Below are 23,170 nucleotides of genomic sequence, written 5' to 3' on the forward strand. Positions count from 1 at the left end.
TCCCCAAGACAACAGCTTACTCATCCACTATAGGCAGTAAGATTTGCTTCATTATGCAATGCCCACTAATTATCAACGATTACCCTACAGTGCTCACCAGGTAGCTCCTCTCCCCCAATGAAAAAAATGAGTCTTACATAAGGCTTCAAAACCTTAATACATCGGACAGAGCCCTGCCCCATCAAGACATTATCAGAGTTTCATTGACAGAGTACTCAGTTTTGCCTTATCAACAGGCACCCCTGGGTGCTGCTGCCAAGGGAAAGGGTGGGGATTTTCGGCTCCCCAGAAGTGCTCAGAAGAAAGGTCTGGCTATTGACTTCGGGGGGGTGGGGGGGTGGGGGGGAATTTAAAACCTGCTGTTGAAAACCCGGGACCACAATTCTACTCTGACACTCATTGGTTGCCCGTGTGTCACAGTCAACTCCGATTGTAACCCCGGGAGCTGACAGCTTTTGTCATTTTAATGGCCAGCATTCAACCAGGCTTCCTTTTCTGTAGTCCTCTTCTGGGTAACTAGGGAGTTGTGAGTTTCCAAGCAATGGGGGTTTTGTCTTCTTATCAACTCTAATGCCCACGCACTGGGAGGGACTTGACTAGGCGTGGAGACAGCTCCCCAAATGCCCTTTGCTGGTTCCGGTGGAAATTTTCTTTTGATACTTTCTGGCTGGGAAGTCCTCCTACACATTTAATCCTGGCGATGTGGTGTTTGCCGAAAATGAACCAGCAGAGGGAGCGCTTGAGAAGGAAGAAATATTTGGACGCCCGGTCCTACCAGGGACTGGAAAATTCCCACACAGGAGGCACCACTTAATTTCAATTATTGTAATTAATGGTAAGTGCTAGCAGAGCTTCCACGGGACATCAACCAGAACAGCCACAGAGTGATAGAGGTGCCAACCGCAGGGAGCCCAATGGAGAACCTCTGCAAAGTAGTGCTCAGGCTAGGATTTCAAACTTGTGGGCTCTTCACCTTATTAGCAAGAGGGGACAGAACCACCCCCAAGGAGCTCTGAGACCCTGGGCACTGAAGACATGACATGTAGAAGGCCTTCAGAATTAGTCATGATGGAGCATCTCTATATATATATAAACTTTTGAACACATGCAGAATATCACCGTCAGCCAGGGCTTTGCAAACTTTTTTTTCCCATAAGGCCAGATAACAAACATTTTCGTGGTTGCAGTCCAAACACTCCACGATTACAGCTTCTCAAACCTGGCGTGGTGGTAGGTTAAGACAGGCAGAGGAAATGAATGGGCACGGCTGTGTTCTGTTGAAATCTAATTTATGGTCACTGACATTTTAATTTCATGCACCTGGCATGTGTCACAAACTATTCTTTTGGGTTTTTTTCAAATACTTAAAAATGTAAAATAACCCCCAAAAATCTGTACTCTGAGCAATACCTCTCTGTCTCTGAGAATCAGGGCGTATTGGAACTCTATTGCTTTTATGTGTCATCCTGTCCATTCCAACTCCTAGCGGCTGAAGCCTCAGGACAGAGGTGAACGACTCAAATGGTTTCCAGGGCTATAATGGTCAAGGAAGGCGACATCCTTGTGTGGCGGCGAGTGTACAGCAGACCCCGGGCCCGTGACGCGCATGCGTTCTAGGCAGAGCATACCGCTGCGATGCAGTTGCGTTCCGAATCAATTTTTCCCATAAGAAATAACTGAAAACAGATCAATCCGTTCTCACCCACCAAGTTTTTACCCTAACATTGTTTTTTATACATACACTACACAGAGTTTTTAAAATAAACAGGTTCAGAGTTAAATAATATAATTTAAATAAGCAACACACCATTAAAAAAGTGTTTAATAACTCTAGTATGGTCCATACCTTGAGACTGAGGAGGATCTGGATCTGTGGACAAGGACGTGGAGAGAGAGTCATAAAATCAACCGGTAGCTGCTTCTCAGGAGTGTTTCCTTCTTTGCCTCTTTCAGGACCTGGCTGGCTTTCTCGTAGAGAAAAATCTGTCAAATGTGGTCAGCTGTTGGTGTTTCCTTAACTGTTTTCTAAAAGGGTTTACTAATTATCATCAACAATATTGATAACACGGTTAACCAGTTCCTTATCATGGTGATTCAAACAAAGCTTTCTTAGGACCCATGTTTTTTTTTCATCTAAAAACAGTACAAAAAGTCACAAAAACTAAGAAAACGATAGCAAAATGCTTGGAACACAGCCGCCAAAGGTTTAAGCAGCGCGTACTAACAATGCCAACTAACGCGGAGTGACGGAAACACGAACTGCTCTTTCCTTTACAAAAATCACGTGCATCGGATTCCAATGTTTTGTTTGAGCTCCGATGCAAAATTTTCTCGACATTTTGCATCAAAATCTGATTATGTCAAGTTCTGATGCGGTCAAGTATCGGGTTCTCCTGTATTTGCACTGCCAACCTTTCTGCTAGCAGCCAGGTGCTTAACCATTGCACCACCAGAGCTCCTGGGCTGGCACCTAGCGGATCTCAATGACAGGAAAAAACGTGGGCTTCATTGGAAAGTTGCATTGCTCAGCACACACTCCTCTGATTATTGCTTTTGGCAACTTTATTACTGTAAATTGCAGATAATAGCAAAACTCCACTTGCCTGTAGCCTACAACTCAAGTCTTACCGAGTGGACTTCTCTCCCGCTTGTGGAGGAAGCCATGTTTACGGACATCTGCAAACTCCTGTCAGGATTTCTGACTTCTGTGTTGAACCAGTTGTCACATCTCCTGGCTCCCTTATTAGTAATGAACTAAATAAATCTTTGACACGTGTACATCTTATACCGGTAGGAGAGCTGTGATTTTACCTATTGAGATAGTAAAAGTGTATTGTGCCAACCTGGCCAATAAACACATGTGGGGTTAATAGAAGGGTGGAGAGATAAATGGCTCGCTGAACCTCGCCTTTCTAGTTCTCGGGTCTCTTGCTTTGTGATGGTCGGACCAGGTTGCAGCTGCCCTAGCCAGTTCCCTGCTTAAGCTGGCAAGGCTCACTTCCTGAAGACATCCCTGAGGAGAAGCCACATGGACCTACCCTGATGCAGCTCTGGGTGCTGGAGCAGCTGGGTGGAAACCCCTGCCAGCGCTGAGATGCTTACACGCCCACTGACTCGGCTTTCCTCCTGCAGTCAGCATCATTTTGCCTCTTTTGTGAGATGGAGGAGGAATTTGTGGATTGGTGTCGGGCATATGGGCTAATGTTGGACTTGTGGGCTTGGGCAGCCCTGGGTTGGGATGCTTTCTTGATGTGTACCTTTCCATAAAACTGTCTCTTACACATATGAGTTTCTGTGGATTTGTTTTTCTAAAGTACCCAGACTAATACAGCTATACATTTTTTGGAAAAGTATCCTTCAACACACTGGTCAGTCGTCAAATTGGATTCAGGAATGTTTACCAGAAGATATTGGAATGGCAATCTTGGGAACAACCCAAAATGCTTCCGCCTTGCCCACTGAAACCATCCTCTCTCCCTATGAATTTTCTAGTCCCAACTCAGCCACTAAACTATATGATTCTCAATGCCACTTACATTTTCCCATCTGCAAAATAGAGGACTGGACAATTATTAAACATTCTATATGGTGGTGGTTCTCAAACTTTATGGTCTAAGGAAATTGTTATATGCTTACAAGTTATTGCAGACCCCTCAGATTAGGAGGGTTATGAATACTGATATTTTTCACACGAAATTAAAACCTAACATTTTAAAACATGTATTTATCATTTCCCTTAAAGTGACAGGCATGCTAGCATTAAAATTCTGTTTTAATGAAAGGTAGTCTTGTTTTCCAAATCACTATGATGAGAAGATTGTCATTGTTTGACACTTTTGTACATCAATAACTGACTTATAGAATCCAGCAGCCATCTGGAACCTCATTGTTGTTGTTGCTAAAGGCCACTGAGTTGGCGCTGACTCACAGTGACTCCGTGCCTAACAGAAGGACGTACTGCCCGTCCTGTGCCATCCTCACAGCTTGTTATGTTTGCGCACTGTTGTGGCCATGGTGTCACTCCATCTAGTCAAGGAACTCCCTGTCTTTTGCTGCCCCTCCACTTTACCAAGCACGATGTCCTTCTCCAGGAACTGGTCCCTCCAAAGTACATGAGACGGAATCTTGCCATCATCCTTGCCTCTAATGAGCATTCTGGCTCTACTTCTTTCAAGACAGACCTGTTTGATCTTCCTGCAGTCCATGTAATGCCAATATTCTTTGCCAACACTATAGTTCATGCATCATTTTCTTTGGTCTTCCTTATTCAATGTCCAACTTTCACACACATGTGAAGTCATTGGAAGTTCCATGGTGTGGGTCCACCTTGGTCCTCAGAGTCACTGTGTCTTATTTAATGTGCTGGCACTGTAGCATCATGCATCCCCTAAAGGGGGCCCTTGTGTGCAAATGAGCTGAAAGGTCGATGGTTTGAATCCAGTCAGAGGTGCCTCGGAAAAAGGCTTGGCAGAGCCTGGTAGAGCCTGGGTCTCCTGGGAAACTCACGGGATTGCCACGAGTGGGATCTGATCTCGGGGCAGCTGGTACTGGACACCTTCCTGTGGACTGCTGGCAGAATGAGTGCAAAAGGTGTGTATCCTTACAGTGTTATTGCAGTGACAAGGTGTCCTGGAACACCCTTTCAGAACTGCTGTGATAACGTACGCCGGGATAACTGCCAGAAGGGAGAAACACGCTTTATGATGATGGCTGTCCAGTGCATTATAGTGGTCCTTTGCTTGGAGTAATGCTTAGCTTTCACAAGCATTCTGAGCAGTGTGTTTATTCGTGTGGTGTGTGTGTGTGTGCGCGCGCGCACGCATGCACGAGAGTGTGTGGCAGCCGCTGTTGCTCTGGGCTGGGATTCTGCATCATACACTTGAGTGAGATCTTGCAGAGCTCTGGAGAAGAGACAGGAGGGGAGGGTGGGGTTTGTTTGGTGGTGGTGGTGAGGGGTGGAGTAGAGAAATGAGCATTCTTACTGTTTTTCCTGCAGAAAGACCGGGTGAGACCAATTTGAAGCTACCATTGACAAGGTCCCTGGTCTCAGCTGCTTTCTGGATGCATTCGTCAATGCATGGCTGAGAGGGTGAGGCTCTGAGCACCCCCGGCATGCTTTCAAACCTTGCTTGTGACACTGGGAGGGGGGTTACGGGCCCTGAGGCTACCAGGGAGCAGCAGTTAGACTGGTAAGAGAGGGAGGTTCTTTCGCCTCTGACAATCCTGAAACACATGAACTACTCTGGAAAACACTTTCCCTGATTAATCATGCTCTTGCTTGTTCTTGAGCAGGTACCTTGAAGTCAGGGAATACTTTCAGCACAAGATGAGTCTGGAATCTGTCGCAGATAATTTCTAGGGACCACGTGCGCCGCCACAAGGAAGAGCAGGTAAGGGTTGACCAGCATCACTGGTCACTTCTTTGCAGCGAAGTGATTCAGAGGTTGGAAGTTGACATTCTGTTTATTCTAAAAATAAGAGCAAATGCAAAATATCTTCCCCCACGGTATGCCTTTTGCACACTTGCATCCCATTTTATAGCATCAGAGAGTAGTTGGAAGTTAATTCTTGAGAATAAAACAGATTGAGGTTTATGTCATGGATCTGTCATCTAATAGCAATAGGAACTTGTTTTCCGAATCTTACATGTCTCCTCTGCAAAATGGAGGTGAGTTAGTCTGAATTGTAGCCAAAGCAGAGGAGCCTGAGCCTACCACTTAGGGGTGGGTAATTTATTACAGATGAGAGCGCTTGCAGAAAGCAGATGTGTGGGAAGAGAGAAAAATGAGGCTACTGTGGTGGATGTTACTGGGACTGGGTGTTGTCATGGACAAGTGAGGCTCAAGTCCTGCTGGGGATCTTCTGAGAAACTGTAGAATTGTTCCAGATGGATGAGATGCTGGAACATTTCTCCAGTCTCTCAGCTGGTTGCCAGTTGCCTCTGGGGGCATCTGTTTCCCCTGGTAGGAGGGAGCTTGAAGGGCACGCTCTCCTGCAGCTGTGGCTGGAATCAGAAGGAGGTCAGTGGCTATGCCAGAGTGTCTGCTACAGTGGGGTCACTCATACCCATTGCACAGAAGTCAGTAGAAGAAGTGTCCACGTGGGTTGTGGCTGCTGTTAACCTTCCCCTCCTGGTGATTATCCTTGCACGTTCCTGAGGGAGAGAGACAGGGCAAATCTGTGCCCCGGAGGACTTCTGAAAGGACCCATAGACCCCAGGCTGTGTCGTCTGTATGGCAGCCTGTAGGATTGACGGTGAACGATTCACAGCAATGGCTGTGATTACCCCCCTCCCACCCTACCGTGTTGGCCAGCCTAGCTGCTGAGCGGCCACAGCTGGCATGGATGGTTAATGGACACTTGCAATCTTGTTAGTGAGACAGAGGACTGAGCTTTGCATTTTATTTAATTTTAGGTAATTTATATCTAGGAACCTAGCTGGCCCAAGCAGGTTGTGATCGGCTGCTGATCTAAAGGTAGGTGGTTTGAACCTGAAGGCTTCCTGTCATGAAAAGAAGACTTGGGGATGTGCTTCTGCGAAGCCTCTCTGGAGCAGTTCTACTCTGTAACACATGGGGCTGCCAGGGTGAGGGGCCCAACCCAAGGCTGATAATAATTTATATTTATCTTTTAATAACTATATAACAAAACCCGCCGACATGGAGCCCATTTGTACCCATAGGGACCCAATAGCACAGATTAGAACCATTCCATAGGATTTCCAAGGCTGTAAATATTTACTGGAATAGACAGTCTCATCTTTCTCTTTTGGAATGGCTGGTGGCTTAGAACTGCTGATCTGAATGATGGAGAGTGCCTAATCACTGTGCCTCCAGGTATCCACCTGTAGATGACAAAACAACAACAAAAATAATCAAGCTCACTGTCATTGAGTTCCTTCTACCCCATAGTGACCCCAAAGAGTAGAGTTGAACTACCTCTATGGGTCCAAGGCTATAAATATATATGGGAGTAGAAAGCCTCATCTTTCTCACATGGGGCAACTGGTGGATTAGAACTACTGACTTTGCAGTTAGCAATCCAAAGCCTAACTAACCCCTACAGCACCAGGCTTCCTTACATATAGACACATAGACACAGTGAAGGGCAATTAGAGATGATGGTGGAAGGGGTCCTACTTCAGGAATTTCAGTCCATGATGTATTTCCTTGGGACCCTGGCCTGTCAGGGACAGCCAGATCTCCTGTCGAGGCTGAAGAGTGGTATCTAGTACTAGGACCGACAGGCTGAAGAGAATGACGTTATGGGGACAAGAGCCTGCACAGGTAGAGGGAGGTCAGGCCACAACCTCTACTCAGCTTTGGTGCATCTGTGCCCGGAGCTGACTGTGGACCATTGTGCAGGGAGGGAGCATTATTCTGCAACTTCCTTGAGCACCCTCTCAGGGCTGCCTATTGCCAGTTATGCCTCTGTTCTGTCTCCTATTTCCGCAGGCATTTGATTCTGTGCTCGGAGCCATCAACATCGGTGTTGGAGTACTTGCTGCATCCTCAAAACAGTGCCGTGTGATGGACATGATGGAAGATTCAAGAAGCGGCTATCCAACTGGTGTTCTTCTCTACCCAGAAAGGATGCTTAAGCCCGAGCGACAATTCTCACAGCATGAACCATTAACTCCAACAATGTCTCCTCTGACTCCTACTGTGCCTTGCACTTCCCCAGTACGAGAACTTGCTTTGGTCATTGACTACTTCTCAGTATACTTCTTCCGTCAACCCACAAGCCCCTTGAAGGCAGCACCATGGTGTCTTTCCATGCACCTTGTCTCTTGGAGGAGGACATCAGGGTTGGTAAAGCAGTGGGTGCGCAGAAAAGAAGATCCTCGGCGACATGGATTGACACATGGCTTCAACAATGGCCTCTAACACACCATTCTTGTGAGGATGGCCCAGGGCCGGACAATCATTTGTTCTTTTGCACACAGGGTGGCGATGAGTAGAGACCAACTGGACGGCATCGAGCATAACAGCCTTCCTGTTATGGAAGGGTACCTCGACTCTGTCCTATGGGTTGCTGTGAGAATTGATTTGATGGCAGTGGGGAGGGTGCCCCAAGTGTCTCATGCTGCTCTATCTCCTGCAGTAAAACGCCGAGCTGTTTGGAGCTGATAGCAAGAGCGCTGTGAGCCGAGAGAGGAAAGAAACCAGTGTGTCTGGTTATTCATAGATAGCATTGGGTTCTGGTTGGGTCTTGAAAGATGAGCAAGAGTTCTTTATTCGAGGAGTTGGGGAATAACTTTCTAAAGAGTGTCCCGTCCCGCGGGACGTTCACCGTGGGTCCTGGGGGAAAGAGTGGGAATTGGGGGGTACAAGAGGCACGGAGAATGAGGACAAGACAATATCCTGATCAAGTCCTGTTTTAATGAACAAAGAGTCACAGCTTATAAGGGCCAGCCAAGGGAGGGAGCCTCAGTGCACATGCAGATTAGGCTACCTTGGCAACAGGCCAATCAGGGAGTTCAGGGGAGCGTGCCCTGCCCATGAGTCAGTAAGGGCTTACAGTCTTCAATTAGGTACGCAGAGGAGTGGCATGTACATGCAAATCAAGCATAGGGGAAGACGATCTTTTGTCCAATCAAGGGGATGCAGGACACAGGTGCTTATCTAAAGAGCATCACCCCTTGTTTGCTCAAGCTTTACAGCTGCAGAGCTCACGTAGGCTGGGGTAGAAGAATGCCCAGAGCTCAGGCTAATAAATTCCAAGCAATGGCCGGGCCTCATGGCTCCGGACAAAAGAGAAAGCATGGAGGTAGGCTTGACCTATTAGACTTACAGGGCATTCGGGATGCTGGATGGGCCAGGAGACGTTGAGAGACACAGTAGGATTGGCATAGGGTGGCGCATCACTGCCTCGGCCCTGGACGGCCAGGCTTTTAAGCATTGGGCTGCCAACCACAAAGCCTGTGGTTCAAAGCCCCAGCTCCTCCGAGGGAGAAGGAGGAGAGTACCTGCTCCTACGAAGATTTCGTCTTGGGAGCACTAACGGGTACCGCTAGTCTGTCCTGTGGGGTTGGCTTGATGCAGGTGGGAAGGTTGCCCTCAAGCGTCTAAAGCTACTTTACTTCCTCTTTGTTCCCGATGCCCGTTACCTGCTCTCCTCCATTTAGTTTGTACAACTATGTGAGGTGAATGAATCAGGTATCCTGGTTCCCATTTGATAGGACGGAGAGGTTCTAGGGCTTGTCTAAGGTTGCTTGGCAACTCTGCTCTGACTGCTGATGCTAGATACACCCTTGTTTACATAGACTGCACTGAGGTCACCAGCAAACAGCTCCCCCCCTTTCTGTCATCTTTAAAGGGAGATATATGTACTCCACCCCAATCTTCTCAGTATCCACACGAAGAAGCAGTCAGCGTTGTTGCTAAGGAAAAGCCTGGGAGCCCATGACCCTCTTCATTAAAAATAAATCCTGCCTACACCTTCTGGTTCGAAATAGAAGAACATTTAGATTTGGGGCAGAACCGAAGGGAAAGGGATTTCCCTTGGCAAATTATTTGCAATTTGTGAATTGGAGCTGACCCAGCACCAATTCCCTCTGTTATTGTGAGCGCTGTCTAAAATGTGCGCCGCTTTTTTCAGAACGAGGGCTGGAGGCAGCCTCCCACGGTCGGTGGGAGCCACATAGCTGGAACCATGCTGAAACCCACCAGCGTCCCCTCAAGTCGGCTCGGGCATGGGAGCTGCGCCACACTGCCCACAGCCGCGTCCTTCCCACGGCGGGAGAAACCAGAGCCAGCACGCCGCTGGCCGCCTGGTCCAAGCATCACAAAGCGCTTCCGGGAATGAGTTGTGATCCTCAGAGGATTGTGCGCAACGCCATTGGTGCCCTCAGGCTCCATGGCCAGGGTTCAAGTTCATGGGGTCAGCATCCCAGGTGATTCTGAAACAGGGGTGGGAGGACGATACACTCTGTGGAAGTGATGTCAATGGAACGCAGATCCCCAACTCGGTCATGCTGCTGGGTTTGGCTAAGGGGGTCTTGATGGCATAGTGGTTACACGTTGGGCGCTTAACCGCAAGGCTAGCAGTTTGAAACCACCAGCCGCTCAGCGGGAGAAAGAAGAGGCAGTAAAGAGATTCCGGCTCGGAAATGCACAGTGGTCGTTCTCCCCTCCCTGTCGAGGCGCTATGACACGATGGCAGTGCGGTTTGTTTTGTTTTGTTCTGCTTACTAGTAAGGTCTACTCCTCACAGGCAGACTTTGAGGGTAGGAAAGGCGTGGGTCACTGGGTGGTGCAGAAGGTTAATGTGTTGCTATTAACGGGAAGGTTGGAAGTTTGCGCTTTCCCACAGGCTCCCAGGAGTAAAGTCCTGGCAATCTACTTGCCAAAAAAAAAGCCAGCCTTCAAAAACCCTACAGAATGCAGCTCTAATCAGACACAGCTGGAGCCTCTACGAGTCAGACTCATAGCACAGCAACTGGTTTTTCTGAAAGGCTTTCTGGACCCTTTCTGTGGAACTACTGAATGTAAAATTCACACGAGAGAATTCTAAAGCATTTACCTATTCCAGGACTCCTTTTTTTAAAATGCATGCTTTACTCAGAACAGTGCTGCCTGTGTCCAATCATCGCTCCTCTTATATTTTTGTAAAGGAAAAAGCACAGTACGGCCTGCCCGTGGCAGATTAAAGTGTAAACACAGCCCATCTGTCTGCCCACTCTGCCTCTCCATTTCTCTGTTCCCAGGAGCTGTCTACCAAAGAGTGGAGATCCTGGGAGAAAGGCTATTGCAGAGCCTCCTGTGATTTTTCTTTTTCCTCTTTAGGGTGCCTCCATCACAAAACGCTAAAGAAAATGGATGGGCTCCTTGCCTCACCCGCCTTGTAACGTGTGCTCAGAGCCTTTCCCAACGAACCAGGACTGTGACGCGTGAGGTGGTTCAAAGGCCTTCCTGCGCATGGAAGTGAACTGCAAAGGAAATGGATCTGAAAATTCCATTTATTAAAACAAATACATTGTCCAGATGGGATGAAAATGTACACATCACATTCAGGTTTTCCTGTTTTAACATTTCTGCTATTTCCCTCGTTTAGGAAGTCACGTCACACAGGTCTTATACAGGAAGAATGCGAGTATTTCTCAGGCTGTGACAACATTAATATATATGGAACGAATCACCATGGCCGGGTGCAGCGAGGAGCAAACAGACACGAGTGTAAGAATCCCCCACAGCAGCATTCTTGATTTTATCCAACTCCCCTAGGAGAACAGGGTAATGCCTCCAGACACGTGTTTTCTTGTTTTAACTTTATCTTTGAAATAGTATTAGCAACGTCAGATCCAGACCAAAGTTCTTTCATATACCCCTGATTTAGTAAATATTACCTGGTTTAAAATTGAAAAATAAATTGGAAATCAGAGTTAATATTGATGGCGAGATAAGATTCTTTTTGTTCTTTATGAAGCCTGCATTCTGAATATTCAGATTATGTCAATTCCTGTGCATATTTTCATTACTGTCCATACCTTATATGCAGAAACTAGGGCCTTTAAAAAGTGGGCTTCAATTTCTTACTAGTTATCCCTTAAGACAAATTATGCTAGTGAAAATGATGGTTGATTTTCTAAAGGAACTAAACCTGTTCAGAGATATATGCAATAAAAATTAAAAAAGGATCTTCCCTTAATAATTAAAGGTAGCAAAAAGGCAAAAGTCATATAAAACTGGTATAACCCCGAAAGGTCAGACAGGAAATTGAGTAAAGCAAAATATAGTCTTTAAATTTCATTTCAAATGGGCTGTGTCTTTCCTACCTTCTCTTCCCTTTTAAGATATGCCACCCGCAGCTGGGCCTCCCTACTGTTTAAATGATCAGACTTGAATTAGAGTCTGTCTGGAAACTTCTGAGTCCATTTTAATTGTTCTAAGGATCTAGATTTATATGGAAATACAAAGAGTTCTTCTGAGAGAAAAGACAGGGTGTGGCCTGTGAAAACCATCTGGGTTTCATAACAGAACCTTAATTACTGCCAAGGCATGCTCTACTCCATGGTTTTGTGTGACCCCATATCCAATTCATGTGTTGGCTCATTTGAAGAATGTGATAAGACTTTAGCTGATTCCACTGTACTGCTAGGCAAATTGTACACTCCCAGTTGTTCCGCTCCCTAAACTTTGAACAGTGTCTAATGGACTTCAGCGAAGTTGCACAGCCTAGGCAGAAACACCTTGAATTGTGACAAAGGTGCGACCGCAGATTCACAACTATTTCAGGGTCTCCTCCCTGCTGTCCAAGCACGAGGGTCACTGGCTTTGCTTATGCGTCCATAGCACAGCGGTGAAAAGGAAGTCCGGGAAATACTGAAATCTGTTTGAAAATCTGCCCTCGCCTGTTTTCTAGTTTTTCGCCCCCCTTTGAATCTTATTGTTTGTGTTTTAAACAGGAGGGAGAGATTGGAGGGGAAAGATCAGAGAATAAAATTAACTGATGTTTGGGGGGATTTCAAAGCCAATGTACACAAGGCCCTACTGTGCCTGGGGATGACAGAGAAAGAAGTGGCAAAGGCTGTGGGAGTGGGATGGGGGGAGGGCCGGGGATAGGCTGCAGGGGACAGGAACAATGGGTCTCCACAGCCTGTCCTCGGAAGAGAGCTTGCTGCAAGAATGTTGTAAAGAAAGACCAGAAACCATTAGCAAACAATGTGGAGAACAAAGCAAAACCAAAAAATCTCTTCAAAAACATCATGAGTGAAAAAGGAAACTGTGTCTGTGGAAGAAGTCTTCCTCAGAGGAGTCAGCTGTGGGAACTGCCCCTGCCCCCCAAACAGGTCGCTCCTCTTTGGGGTGGGGTTGGGGGGCGACAGCCAGGGCCCTGTCTGGAGGGGGCCCAGCTTTCTCCTTTAGATGAATGGGAAGTGGTCTCTCAGTGGAGCATTTCCGAGCCTCAGGGAAAGAAGAGGGGGCTGGCTCATTCGGTGGCAAAATCAGCTGCTGACTAACTGAAGGTGAATCTAAGCTTTCCTGCTCAGTGGTCCCCAGGCTGCCCTGGATCCTAGATAAGACCCAGGTGCTTCGGAATCTGGAGAATATTTTGAAGAGGCATGTGCGCCGCGGTGAACTAGGAGGTATTTGAGGCATAGCTAAGGCGCTGAAGTCATCTCGGTTTTCCAAAGGTCACGCTTGCTCACCCGTCTGCTCTCCCGGCTGGACGGTAAAACAATGAAACGTCTGGGTGGATAGTTGACAGAGGGGCGTTTTTCATGCAGTAATATTCCAAAGTTGTCACAAGGATATGAAAGCACCAGTCACAACACGTGGTTTACTTTTACTTGCAGGTCAAAGCTGTCATGAACACATGTTAGGAATCGTGATGAGAACATGGACAACCGACACTGGTTTTTCTTTTTGTTCTGACTGCCATGAGCAGACACCCTGTGGACCTCTCCCTCAACATTTCAGGGACTCTCGGAGTTCTTTCAGCGTGACAGACAAGTTGAGCCTTTATCTTGGTCCTACTCTAGTAGGAAGGGGAGGGAGGAGGAGAGGGAGAAGGACAGAAAAAGAAAGAAAGGCACCAAGACTAACATTGACATCATTAAACCCAACTGCGAGGACAGGACACAACTCAGCTTATCAATGGGGATTCTAAAGACAATACGCATTCCAAGAAGGTCACACATATCTTAGCTCAACACAGCTGTCGGTTTAAATGTTCATTTTTTTAAAAATATGAAGCAGTGACATAAGTAGGGGGTGCGGGGAACACCGACCGGCAAGGAAGTGACAACAATTTTATCTTTACAGGTTCCCCTCCTCCAGGCGGTTCTGCGGATACCAGATCTCTAGCTCACGGTGAGGGTTGGCTTTCATTCTTGTAAAGGGGGCTTGTTCTTGAAACATGCGGAGCCTGGCGCTTCCAGGATGGTTACCCTCCTTTGCTTTAAATGCTGTGGACTAGAAAGGAGTCCACTTTGCTAAAAACTCCCCATCGGTGTCCCAGGAGCCCGTAGGCTCTGCAGGCTCCCCGCAGAGACTTAAAGGATGGCACAGAAAAACTTCTTCTCCCTGAATGGGTTTTCTGAAGCCGGGACCGGGGTCAGGAGAGGATCTTCCTTGGCATGCGCTTCACAATAGGCCATCAAGTCAGCGGCTGCCTTGGAGACCTGGAAAAGAGCAGAGACACCAGACGCTTAAGTAAGGCATGGAGTTCGATTTTGGGGGTAAGCACAATCAAAGCCCAGGCTTGGATTCCAATCCACTTACTAGCTGGGTGCAAAAGCGACCAGATAATCCACCTCCGTAAACTCAGACTGACGTCATAGATGGTTGCATGTGGGTCTGGGACCAGGGCAAGGTCCCCTGGGCACAACATTTACAGAAGCACTTGCTGCCGCCCTGCCTTGCACAACCCTGAGAGTGAACACGCCCCCCTTAAAGGGTGGGCCCCGAGGCCTCCCTTGCCTCACCTTGGTCCTGGCCCAGATGAGATCATCTGTTTCGTGGCTAGTTCATCGTAAACGTTCCACTCAGGCTAGCCAGGATTATTATTCTGTAGTCACCCCTCTCTGCTTGAGAAACAACCCCAACTCCCACAGGGTCAATGCCGCCTCACAGTGGCCCTGTACAAGCTCAGAGCACGGCTCCCTAGGGTTTGGGAGGCTGGACATCTGTATGGGAAGAGAAATCCTTGTCTTTCTCTTTCAGAGCATGGAGTGGGTTCAAACTGCTGACCTTGCAGTTAGCAGCCCAACACATAACTCACTAGCAGGGCTTTCTCCAGAAACCACAGGGTCGTAGCTATTGTTAGGTGACACCCTGTGCGTTCCGACTCAGAGCGACCCTCTGTATAAGAGAACAAGACACCACCCAGTCCTGTGCCGTCCTCACAACGGTGTCAATGTCAGAGGCCAATTTTACACCCGCTGTGTCAATTCGTCTCCTTAAGCGCCCTCCTCCTTTTGTGCTGCTTTCACTTTACCAGGCATGAGGCCCTGGTCTCGCCTGATCACACACCCAACGATACTGGGGCAGGTGTGCCTAACACCGTGCACATGATTTCCGTGTATTTCAAACCAAAGACACGCCTATGCACGCACGCACGCACTTCCTCAGCCAGGCGTCGATCCTTTAGGGAAGTCTCACGGGACGTTGGTCTGTGATTTCCGTGACTCTGCCATTTCCCACAACAGGCTGCTGCGCCTTGGAGGTGTGGCCGGGAGCACATGCCTTTGAAGTGCTTTGATAGGGCCACTGGTTTACCACTTGAGAGTGGCTTTATTTTTGAGAAAGAATCTAGAATCACTTGTAAACAATCTTGGTCATCGTGTTGGATGACCAACATGAGGAGTGCCATTTGGGTTCAAAATCCATAAAATGAAGAGTCACTGTCTTTTTTAAAATTAGATACTTTCCTTGGGGGTTCTTACATCTCCCATCACAACCCATCCATCCATCCATCCATCCATTCATCCATCCATTTTGTCAAGCACATTTGTACATATGTTGCCATCATCATTTTCAAAGCATTTTATTCCTACTTGAGCCCTTGGTATCAGCTCCTCGTCCCCCTCTCCCCCGTCTTTCCTCCCTCATGAGCCCTTGATAAGTTATCGATTATTATTTTCCTATCTTACATCATCCTCTGTCTCCCTTCACCCACTTTCCTGTTGTTCGTTCCCCTGGGAGGGGTTCTATATGGTTCTTGTGATCCTTTCTCCCCCGACCTTCCCCTAATCCTCCTGGTATCTCTATTCTCATTGTTGGCCCTGAGGGTTTTATCTATCCTGGATTCCCTCTGTTTTGGGCCCTTATCTGTAGCAGTGTGCATACTCTGGTCTAATCCAATTTGTAAGGTAGAAGTAAGGTCATGATAGTGGGGAGAGGGAAGCATTAGTGAACTAGAGGAAAGCTGTATGTCTCATCAGTGCTATACTGCACCCTGACTGGCTCCTCTCTTCCTTGTGACCCTTCTGTGAGGGGATGTCCAATTAGCTACAGATGGGCTTTGGGTCTCCACTTCACGTACCCCCCACATCCCATTCACATTGGGTATGATTTTGTTCTGAGTCTTTGATGCCTGATACATGATCCCATAGATACCTCATGATCACACAAGCTGGTGTGCTTTGTTGCTTCTCAGCTAGTTGGCCACTTGTTTATCTTCAAGCCTTTAAGACCCCAGATGCTACATATTTTGATAGCTGGGGACCATCAGCTTTCTTCACCACATTTGCTTATGCACCCATTTTGTCATCAGCAATCATGTTGGGAAGGTGAGCATCACAGAATGCCGGATTATTAGAACAAAGTGTTCTTGTGTGGAGGGAGTACTTGAGTTGAGTCCCAATGTCCATCTGCAACTTTAATTCTTAACATATAGATATAAGTACATAGATCTGTTCCCCTCTCATTATATATAAATATATTTACATATGTACATGCCTGTATTTAGACCTCTATAAATGTCCTTTGTTTCCTGCGTCTTTACTCAATTTTCTGTTACTTTCCTCTTGTCTCCCCATCATGTTCAGCCTTCATTCGGGTTCAGTAATTCCTTGCTGCTACATTGCCCTTGATTAAGCCCACTAGGCATCCTACATCCTTCTCTCCATTGATTTTAGTTGACTTGTAGGTCCCTTGTCCTTGGGTTGGTCTCCCCACCCCACTTCCTTTCTCCCACCTCCCCTTCTCCTCTATCCACCCAGAACCATCTTTCCCGTTCTTTTTGTCTCCAAATTGTTAATCCCATCTATCTTATCTAGATAGACATGCAAAGAAATTATTAAGCGCAAAAACCAGGCAGAGCCAAACAAAACAACAAAGGAAGTAAAAACCAACAAAACAATAACAACAACAAAATAACAATCACCAAAAAAAAGCCACTGACAAAAGTGGAAAAGCCTATAAATAGTGCAAGGTCTGTTTGTTGGCCTTTACACCTGTTTTCCAGTCGAGTCTGATGGGTTCTCCAAATTTATTGTTGGTATTCCCCAGGGATTTCGTCACTTTGCTCCCCTTGCTGCTCTGTTGCACGCCCTTAGTGTTTTGCCCCAGTGTGATGGGGTCAGATGGGTCACAATTCCCACACTGTGTCTTCAGTGTTGTCCCCCGTAGCGCTATGGTTCAGTGAGGGACGTCATGTCTCATGATGGGGCAGGCCCTATGGTCCTCTCTGTACATTGTCTGCTCTGAGCAGAAATGTTGTCCTCGGGGCTTGGTGGGCCAGGATGTGGTCCCCTCCCTCTTTATCCCTTTGTTTCTCCTGTGTGCTCTAATCAGACATGCCCCTCTCCCCAAGCTGTAGGTTCAGTGCTGTCCTCTGAAGGGCATTCTTCTGGGGGCATGGGGTGTCCACACAGTTGGGATTGGGGCCAGCCCTGCAGGAAGCATCACTTTCTTACGTGACATGGCACACTTTCTCTGAAGGTCAACTGAGAGTTTTCCGTGAGAGAGCGACATCTCTTCACCACGGTGAGAGTCCCTCAGAGTGAGTTCTACGAGTGAAGCAGATGATAGCATTGTCCAAGATACTTGCTGTCCCTCCCTGCTGGTGGATGAGATGTCTTCACCCAAGGACGTCAAGCTTGGCAATGGGACATAGGACTTGCTCCAGCCACGAGAATGTGAGCACAAGTCATAGGAGGCACTGCACTCATAAGTTGGCATAATTTCATGTCAACTTAATAAATCAGAGTAGGGGTGGAGTCTAGCCTAGTCACAGCCTGATGATGCCTCCTTGTGGGAGTGGTCTTCTCAAGGATTCTGTGAATTCCCTCTTTCTCCTTGGAAGTGGGCCACGCTCTTTATTTCACCTTCCTGCCGAGAAGCTGCACTCAGAGAGCTGGAGGGGCCACATGGAGACCCTCACCAGTGCTGAGATGCTTCACCACCACTGGATCCACAAGACTTTCCACCCACCGGTCTGTGATCTTCCTGCATTCGGCATCATTGCAGGTGCTGTGTGAGTCTGAAGAGGAATTTATGGACTAGTATTGGACATCTGGGTCAATATCAGACTTAATGTACTTGATCTGGGCTAGGCTGGGATGTTTTCTCAATATATAATTGCTCTTTGATATAAAGTTCTCTCTTACACACATATGTCTCTTGATTTCTCTAGCCAACCCGGCCTAAGACAAACACTTTGGGACAAAAGGGTTGAAAGCCAGTCCATAGTTTGTCACATTTCTCCCCTGACACTTTGTCCATTGGAAAGAATTCCCTGGGAGCCATCTGTTAACAAACGGCAGAATGGTCCTTGCTACAGGATGGAGTTCATTAGATCTTTGCCACTTTACATTTTAGGGTTTCCCAGCTCAAATGAGAAGCACGATTTCATCTTCTAATCCTATAAATAGTAGAATTTTTTAGACTCTCTTCTGTTTGTTGTGTATCAGATAGAAGCAATCTTCCAGATGGAGGTTCACCAATCTGCCAGGGCCCTGAATAAAAATGATGTGGTATGAATGACCTCTGACCTGTGATGGACATGTGGTAGAAATCAGAGTCACATGGGGAAAAGGGTGTCTTTTGTCACTGCGTCAAAACCTAGCCCATGCTGACTAATACAAAGTGCTTTAATATTGCTTTGTTTATTAAAAAAAATCAGACTCACATTATATTGCTTTTTAAAAGGTTTTTAAGGCACTCCTATTTTGTTTAGGACATTTGTTAAGTTTTCTCTTTGATCTTCACAAATAATCCTGAGATCGGAAATTATCCTGCTTGACCTTAGGATCTGGCGTTCTACTCCGATAAAGATGTACAGCCTCGGAAATCCCCAGGGACCTGCAGGGTCACTGTGAGCTGGCATGAACTCCATGGCAGTGAGTTGGAGAGGCTTTTCTTAGGCTCAGGTAGACTGGACGATCGGATCACTGTTGTCCAGCAAAGCAGGTGGTCACACAAGAGCTTGATTCCTGCATGCTTTCATTACACCACAGCCACCTCTGTGCTAACCACGGACTGCGGGCTCGTTCCAGATTGAAATTGATATTGTTCATTTACCTCCACGGCATGCTAACAGGAGATCATGAAAGGAAACAGCCAAAAGTTCTTGTCTTTACTCTTCTCTGTGGATAGCAAAGAGCAAAGTTTTAGACTGAACTTGATTACGTCTTTTGGGGCCTTTCTGTTGGCTGAGTGGTAGTAGTTATTGTACCAAATAGGTGCGAGTTCATTATGCAGTAAAGATTGAACAAGAGTAATACCTAAAACTCACTTGCTTAAAATAAAAAAGAATCAGCAGCATCCCTACTTATTTGCAATGCTCACATACCAATGCGTGGTATAAACTTAAAAAATTGATATTATGATAGATAAGTGCTAGACTGGGCAAGAGAGGCGCTGGGAGTGAGTGCAGTGGGCGTACTGAGGTGCTAACCAAAAGTTAATTGGTTGATGCAGCAGTCTGCTTACATAAACATCACATCCCTGCGAAGCCCTATGGGGAAGTTCTACTTGACAGGTTTTATTGGGTCTTTCCATGTTGGACTTGACTTTCCGGAACCTGGAAAAAAGTAATTCCTACGTGTTGCTTATCTTCCATTCCAACATTCAATTCACCATGGTTTCCCTCTCAAACTACGTGGTATGTTTTGTCTCGTTCCTACAGCTAGACTGCAATCCCCTGAAAACCCAACACCATGTCAGAACCACAGAAGTAGCTAGAACAACAACGAACATTCCCCTGTCCCTATTACATGGCAGGTGAGCCCAGAGGGCGTAGTGGGTTAAAAGTTGGGCTGCTAACTGGAAGGTCTGCAGTTCAAATCCACCAGTGGCTAGGAAGGAGAAAGATTAGGCTCTGAAACATGGCTTGGTCCTGTACCACCTCACAAGCCATCCCTATGTCTCAGCCCGTTATTGCAGCCACCGTGTCAACACATCCCATGGAGACTTTTCTTTTGGGGGGCTGACTTGTACTTGACCAAGCATGATGTCCTTCTCCAGGGGCTGGTCCCTCTGGAGGACAGGTCCAAAGTACATGACAGAAAGTCTTGCCGGGAGTGTATATATAACCATATCACAAAATTTTAAGCACGCTTTGCTAAACTGTATTTCAGCATCATTGGTTTGTTTGGTAGTTTAGCAATGATATTCTGAAAAGATGTCAGGGACTTCATGAGACAAAGGGGGTGTGGAATAAAAACAAGTTTTAAAATTTCAGTCTTAGATGATCTTCCTGATTTGACAACTAAGCCTAGGGTACTAGTCACCATACCGCACCTAGAAAGATATTTAAAAATATATAAAGTGGATCACAACGCTCCTCTGCTTGAAACATTTCATAGCTTTCCACTGTTTTGGTAAAATACTGAAATGCTATAACCCTTCCTGGATGCTTTGGTTTGTGACTCTCGAATGGGCCTGACAACCAGATGGGGTGATGCATCCAAGTCAACTTGCTGATTATGATGGCTGGTTTATGCATACGCAGATCAATGTTTTTATTTGTAACGAGCACACCCTGAGGTACTCCGGGGTGATAGGGAGACATGGTGACAATTTATTCTCAAATGGCTCAGGGCAAGCATAGTTCACACTGTACTTGAACTTTTCGACAAGTTTAACCCAAAAGGGGACATAGACATTAGAGACAGTGACCATGGGCATCTTTTTCAAGGGCCATTGCTTCCAGGGGAAAGAAGCACCTGAGATAGTTGTTAGCAGAGGGAGTAGTAGGGGGTCGAGAAAAATATTTCATTTTATTTAAGCAGGAGAAATGAACAGTATGCTTGTGTACTGGTTGAAACGAGGAACCAGACAACCCAAATGGATGATGTCCTTCATGAGGGAGAAGGGGTCTGGCACACGTGGAAACATTCATGCATCACGAGCACATAGAATCTATTTAGTTTCTCCAGATTGACAGCTGCTGAAACCCAGCTATTCCAGCAACCTCACTAAACCAGACTCAGCCTGAGGACCAAGGAGTTCTCAGGAGCCCCGGGGAAGGCCACCAGGCCGTGAGGTCAGCCTCCAAACAAGTGGGACCTGTTCTATGCAGACGCTCTGACGGCTCCAAGAAGCAGTCACCACTAGGAGAAAAACCAGACCTCCAATTTTAACTGAGCTCAGCCTTCACTACATCCTGAAATTGAGACACATTTTTAAATTGATGTTAGAAATATTTGCCAGCTACCAGGCAGAGAGGTACGTGCTGACAGATGTCCACCTCCTTGGCCGGAGAGAAGTTAGCTGTGCGCATGGAGGGGATCAGTCATTCATTTGCCCCTTCGGCTCTTTCCGTTGAGTTGTGTGAATTCACGGAGTCATCCGCCGTTGACTGTAATTTGACTGTAGTCTGTTGCTTGTAAGGCTTTTCAAAGACTCACTTGAAATGTGAAGGTAATGCACGCATCACAAACTGCTAGTCAGTCAGAGGCCTGGCAAAACTCAAGAACCTGTCACATTTCTGAGGAGAAATAAGAGTTTTCAAACCAGGTGAGGTTGGTCTGACGTGAGTCTTGAAATATATTTTACTCAGACCCTAAGCCGCTGGCTGACATGAGGGAACGGATTTACTTTACTTTGACTCATTACTATGTAATGTAAGGCAAAATTAAAACGTCTAGATTTAAGCCATAATATGCACAAATGAACCCTTAGTACTTTTTGATGAGCCCTGAAGTTGTACTGCAAGGGGGAGAAGTACCCAAGCAGCAAGGTCACCCATGTCAGGAATGGCAAGCAGCGCGACCCTGCTGCCCTGTATCTCTGGCCTACAGTGAGTATAAAGGATCTTGCCTCTGTGACTGTGAACAGCCCCCAGGATCACAGTGACCGTCCCCGTCCCCGAAGCCCACAAGGCACTTCTACCCTGCCCTTTTGAGTGGCCACGAGTCCTAGTTGACTAGATGGCAGTGAGTTTGGAGTCTGGATTGTCTATTATTATTATTATATATTTTTAGCAAGAGCAACCACGTTATTATATTTTATTATATTTCATGTTTTAGAAGCATACAAAGATTCTCATGTCTCGGGCAGAAATACCAGCTGGGGAGTATTAACAAACCTTTACTACAAATTTAAAACTTCATTTAGAAACTACTACTTTATAAACGAGGTGCTCTACAACATTCCCTTTCTGGTGTACTTATCGGACACGGAAACTTGCTGTTAGGAAAACAGGCTGTGAGGTACTTCCCAATACTCCAAGAAAGAAGTCAGCGAAGTTGCTGGGAAAGCCCGGTGTGGAAGCAGGCACCTTGGGAGAGGAGCTTCTTGAGTCGTCATCTAGCCCCTCCACAGATCTTTACTCGTGCGAGTTCAGAGTGCCCGACGTGTCTGATTTCAGTGCTGAGCACAGGGAATAGCCACGATGCCTTTTGAACCCCACTCAAATGTCGAAGAGGTCATTTCTTTTAAAAAAATTTCTTATTTTAATAAATCATTTTATTGGGGGCTCTTATCACAATCCACACATCAATTGTCCAAGGATATCTGTACATATGTTGCCTTGATTTCCTAACTTATAAAATAATGCATGAATCTTGTAAGTAGTCTTCCCCTGACCCTCCTGAAGGAGGTATTAAACTGATGGGCCATATCAATAGGGTCTCTGGAGAAGAAGGAATTATGTTTCAAAATGATTCTCATCCATAAACATATATTGAATGTGCTCTATTTGATGAACACATAAAGACACAGAGGATTGTCATTCAAAATCATTCTATTTTTCAGGAGAGACTTCATCTGGCCTACAAACTGAGTTATTCAGAAATATTCATTTTTTTCCAGAGTTCTCAAAGTTCCAAGGTTTTACTGCACTGCTGCTACATCTCAGAGGCACGTAAGGCTAGGCAAATATTTGGTGCTTATTAGCTATTGATTGAATTAAAAAATTATATCCACCTCTAGCCAATGAAGTGCTATGTTCAATTATTAATGCATTCCTTAATGCAATTAAAAATTTTATCTATACAATATAGATCTTTCCAGTCAAATGGAATGAAGTTATTTTATGGAAGAGATGCTAAAACTTTCCATTGAAATGCTAGAAAAATACATGAGAGCATCTCAAACTAGACTTGATATCTCCTGTTTAGTAGCAAGAAAGGGAGGGTTCACATGTTCTAGCTACACCACAAGAGAAAGACGAGTCAATCTGCTTTCATGAAGATTTCCACTCTCTGAAGCCAGTGTGGCAGTCCTAGGATGGCCTGTCGGATTGCTGTATTGGGTGGGTCTTGGTGAGCTGGCACCAA

The 23,170-nt window shown here is 46.3% G+C and overlaps 1 protein-coding gene across 1 annotated transcript in view; it reads right to left on the minus strand.

Moving 5' to 3' along the window:
* Positions 1-10,942: 10,942 nt before the first annotated feature.
* Positions 10,943-23,170, minus strand: part of GNG2 (G protein subunit gamma 2) — a 123,188-nt gene continuing 110,960 nt past the window's right edge. Inside the window, exon 4 of the mRNA XM_075532412.1 lies at positions 10,943-14,125. Within this exon, the coding sequence (XP_075388527.1) occupies positions 13,997-14,125 (129 nt within the window). The 3' untranslated portion in view covers positions 10,943-13,996. The remainder of the gene's footprint in view (positions 14,126-23,170) is intronic.

Source organism: Tenrec ecaudatus, chromosome 14 (genome assembly GCF_050624435.1).
Source record: "Tenrec ecaudatus isolate mTenEca1 chromosome 14, mTenEca1.hap1, whole genome shotgun sequence".
NCBI classification, from domain to species: domain Eukaryota; kingdom Metazoa; phylum Chordata; class Mammalia; order Afrosoricida; family Tenrecidae; genus Tenrec; species Tenrec ecaudatus.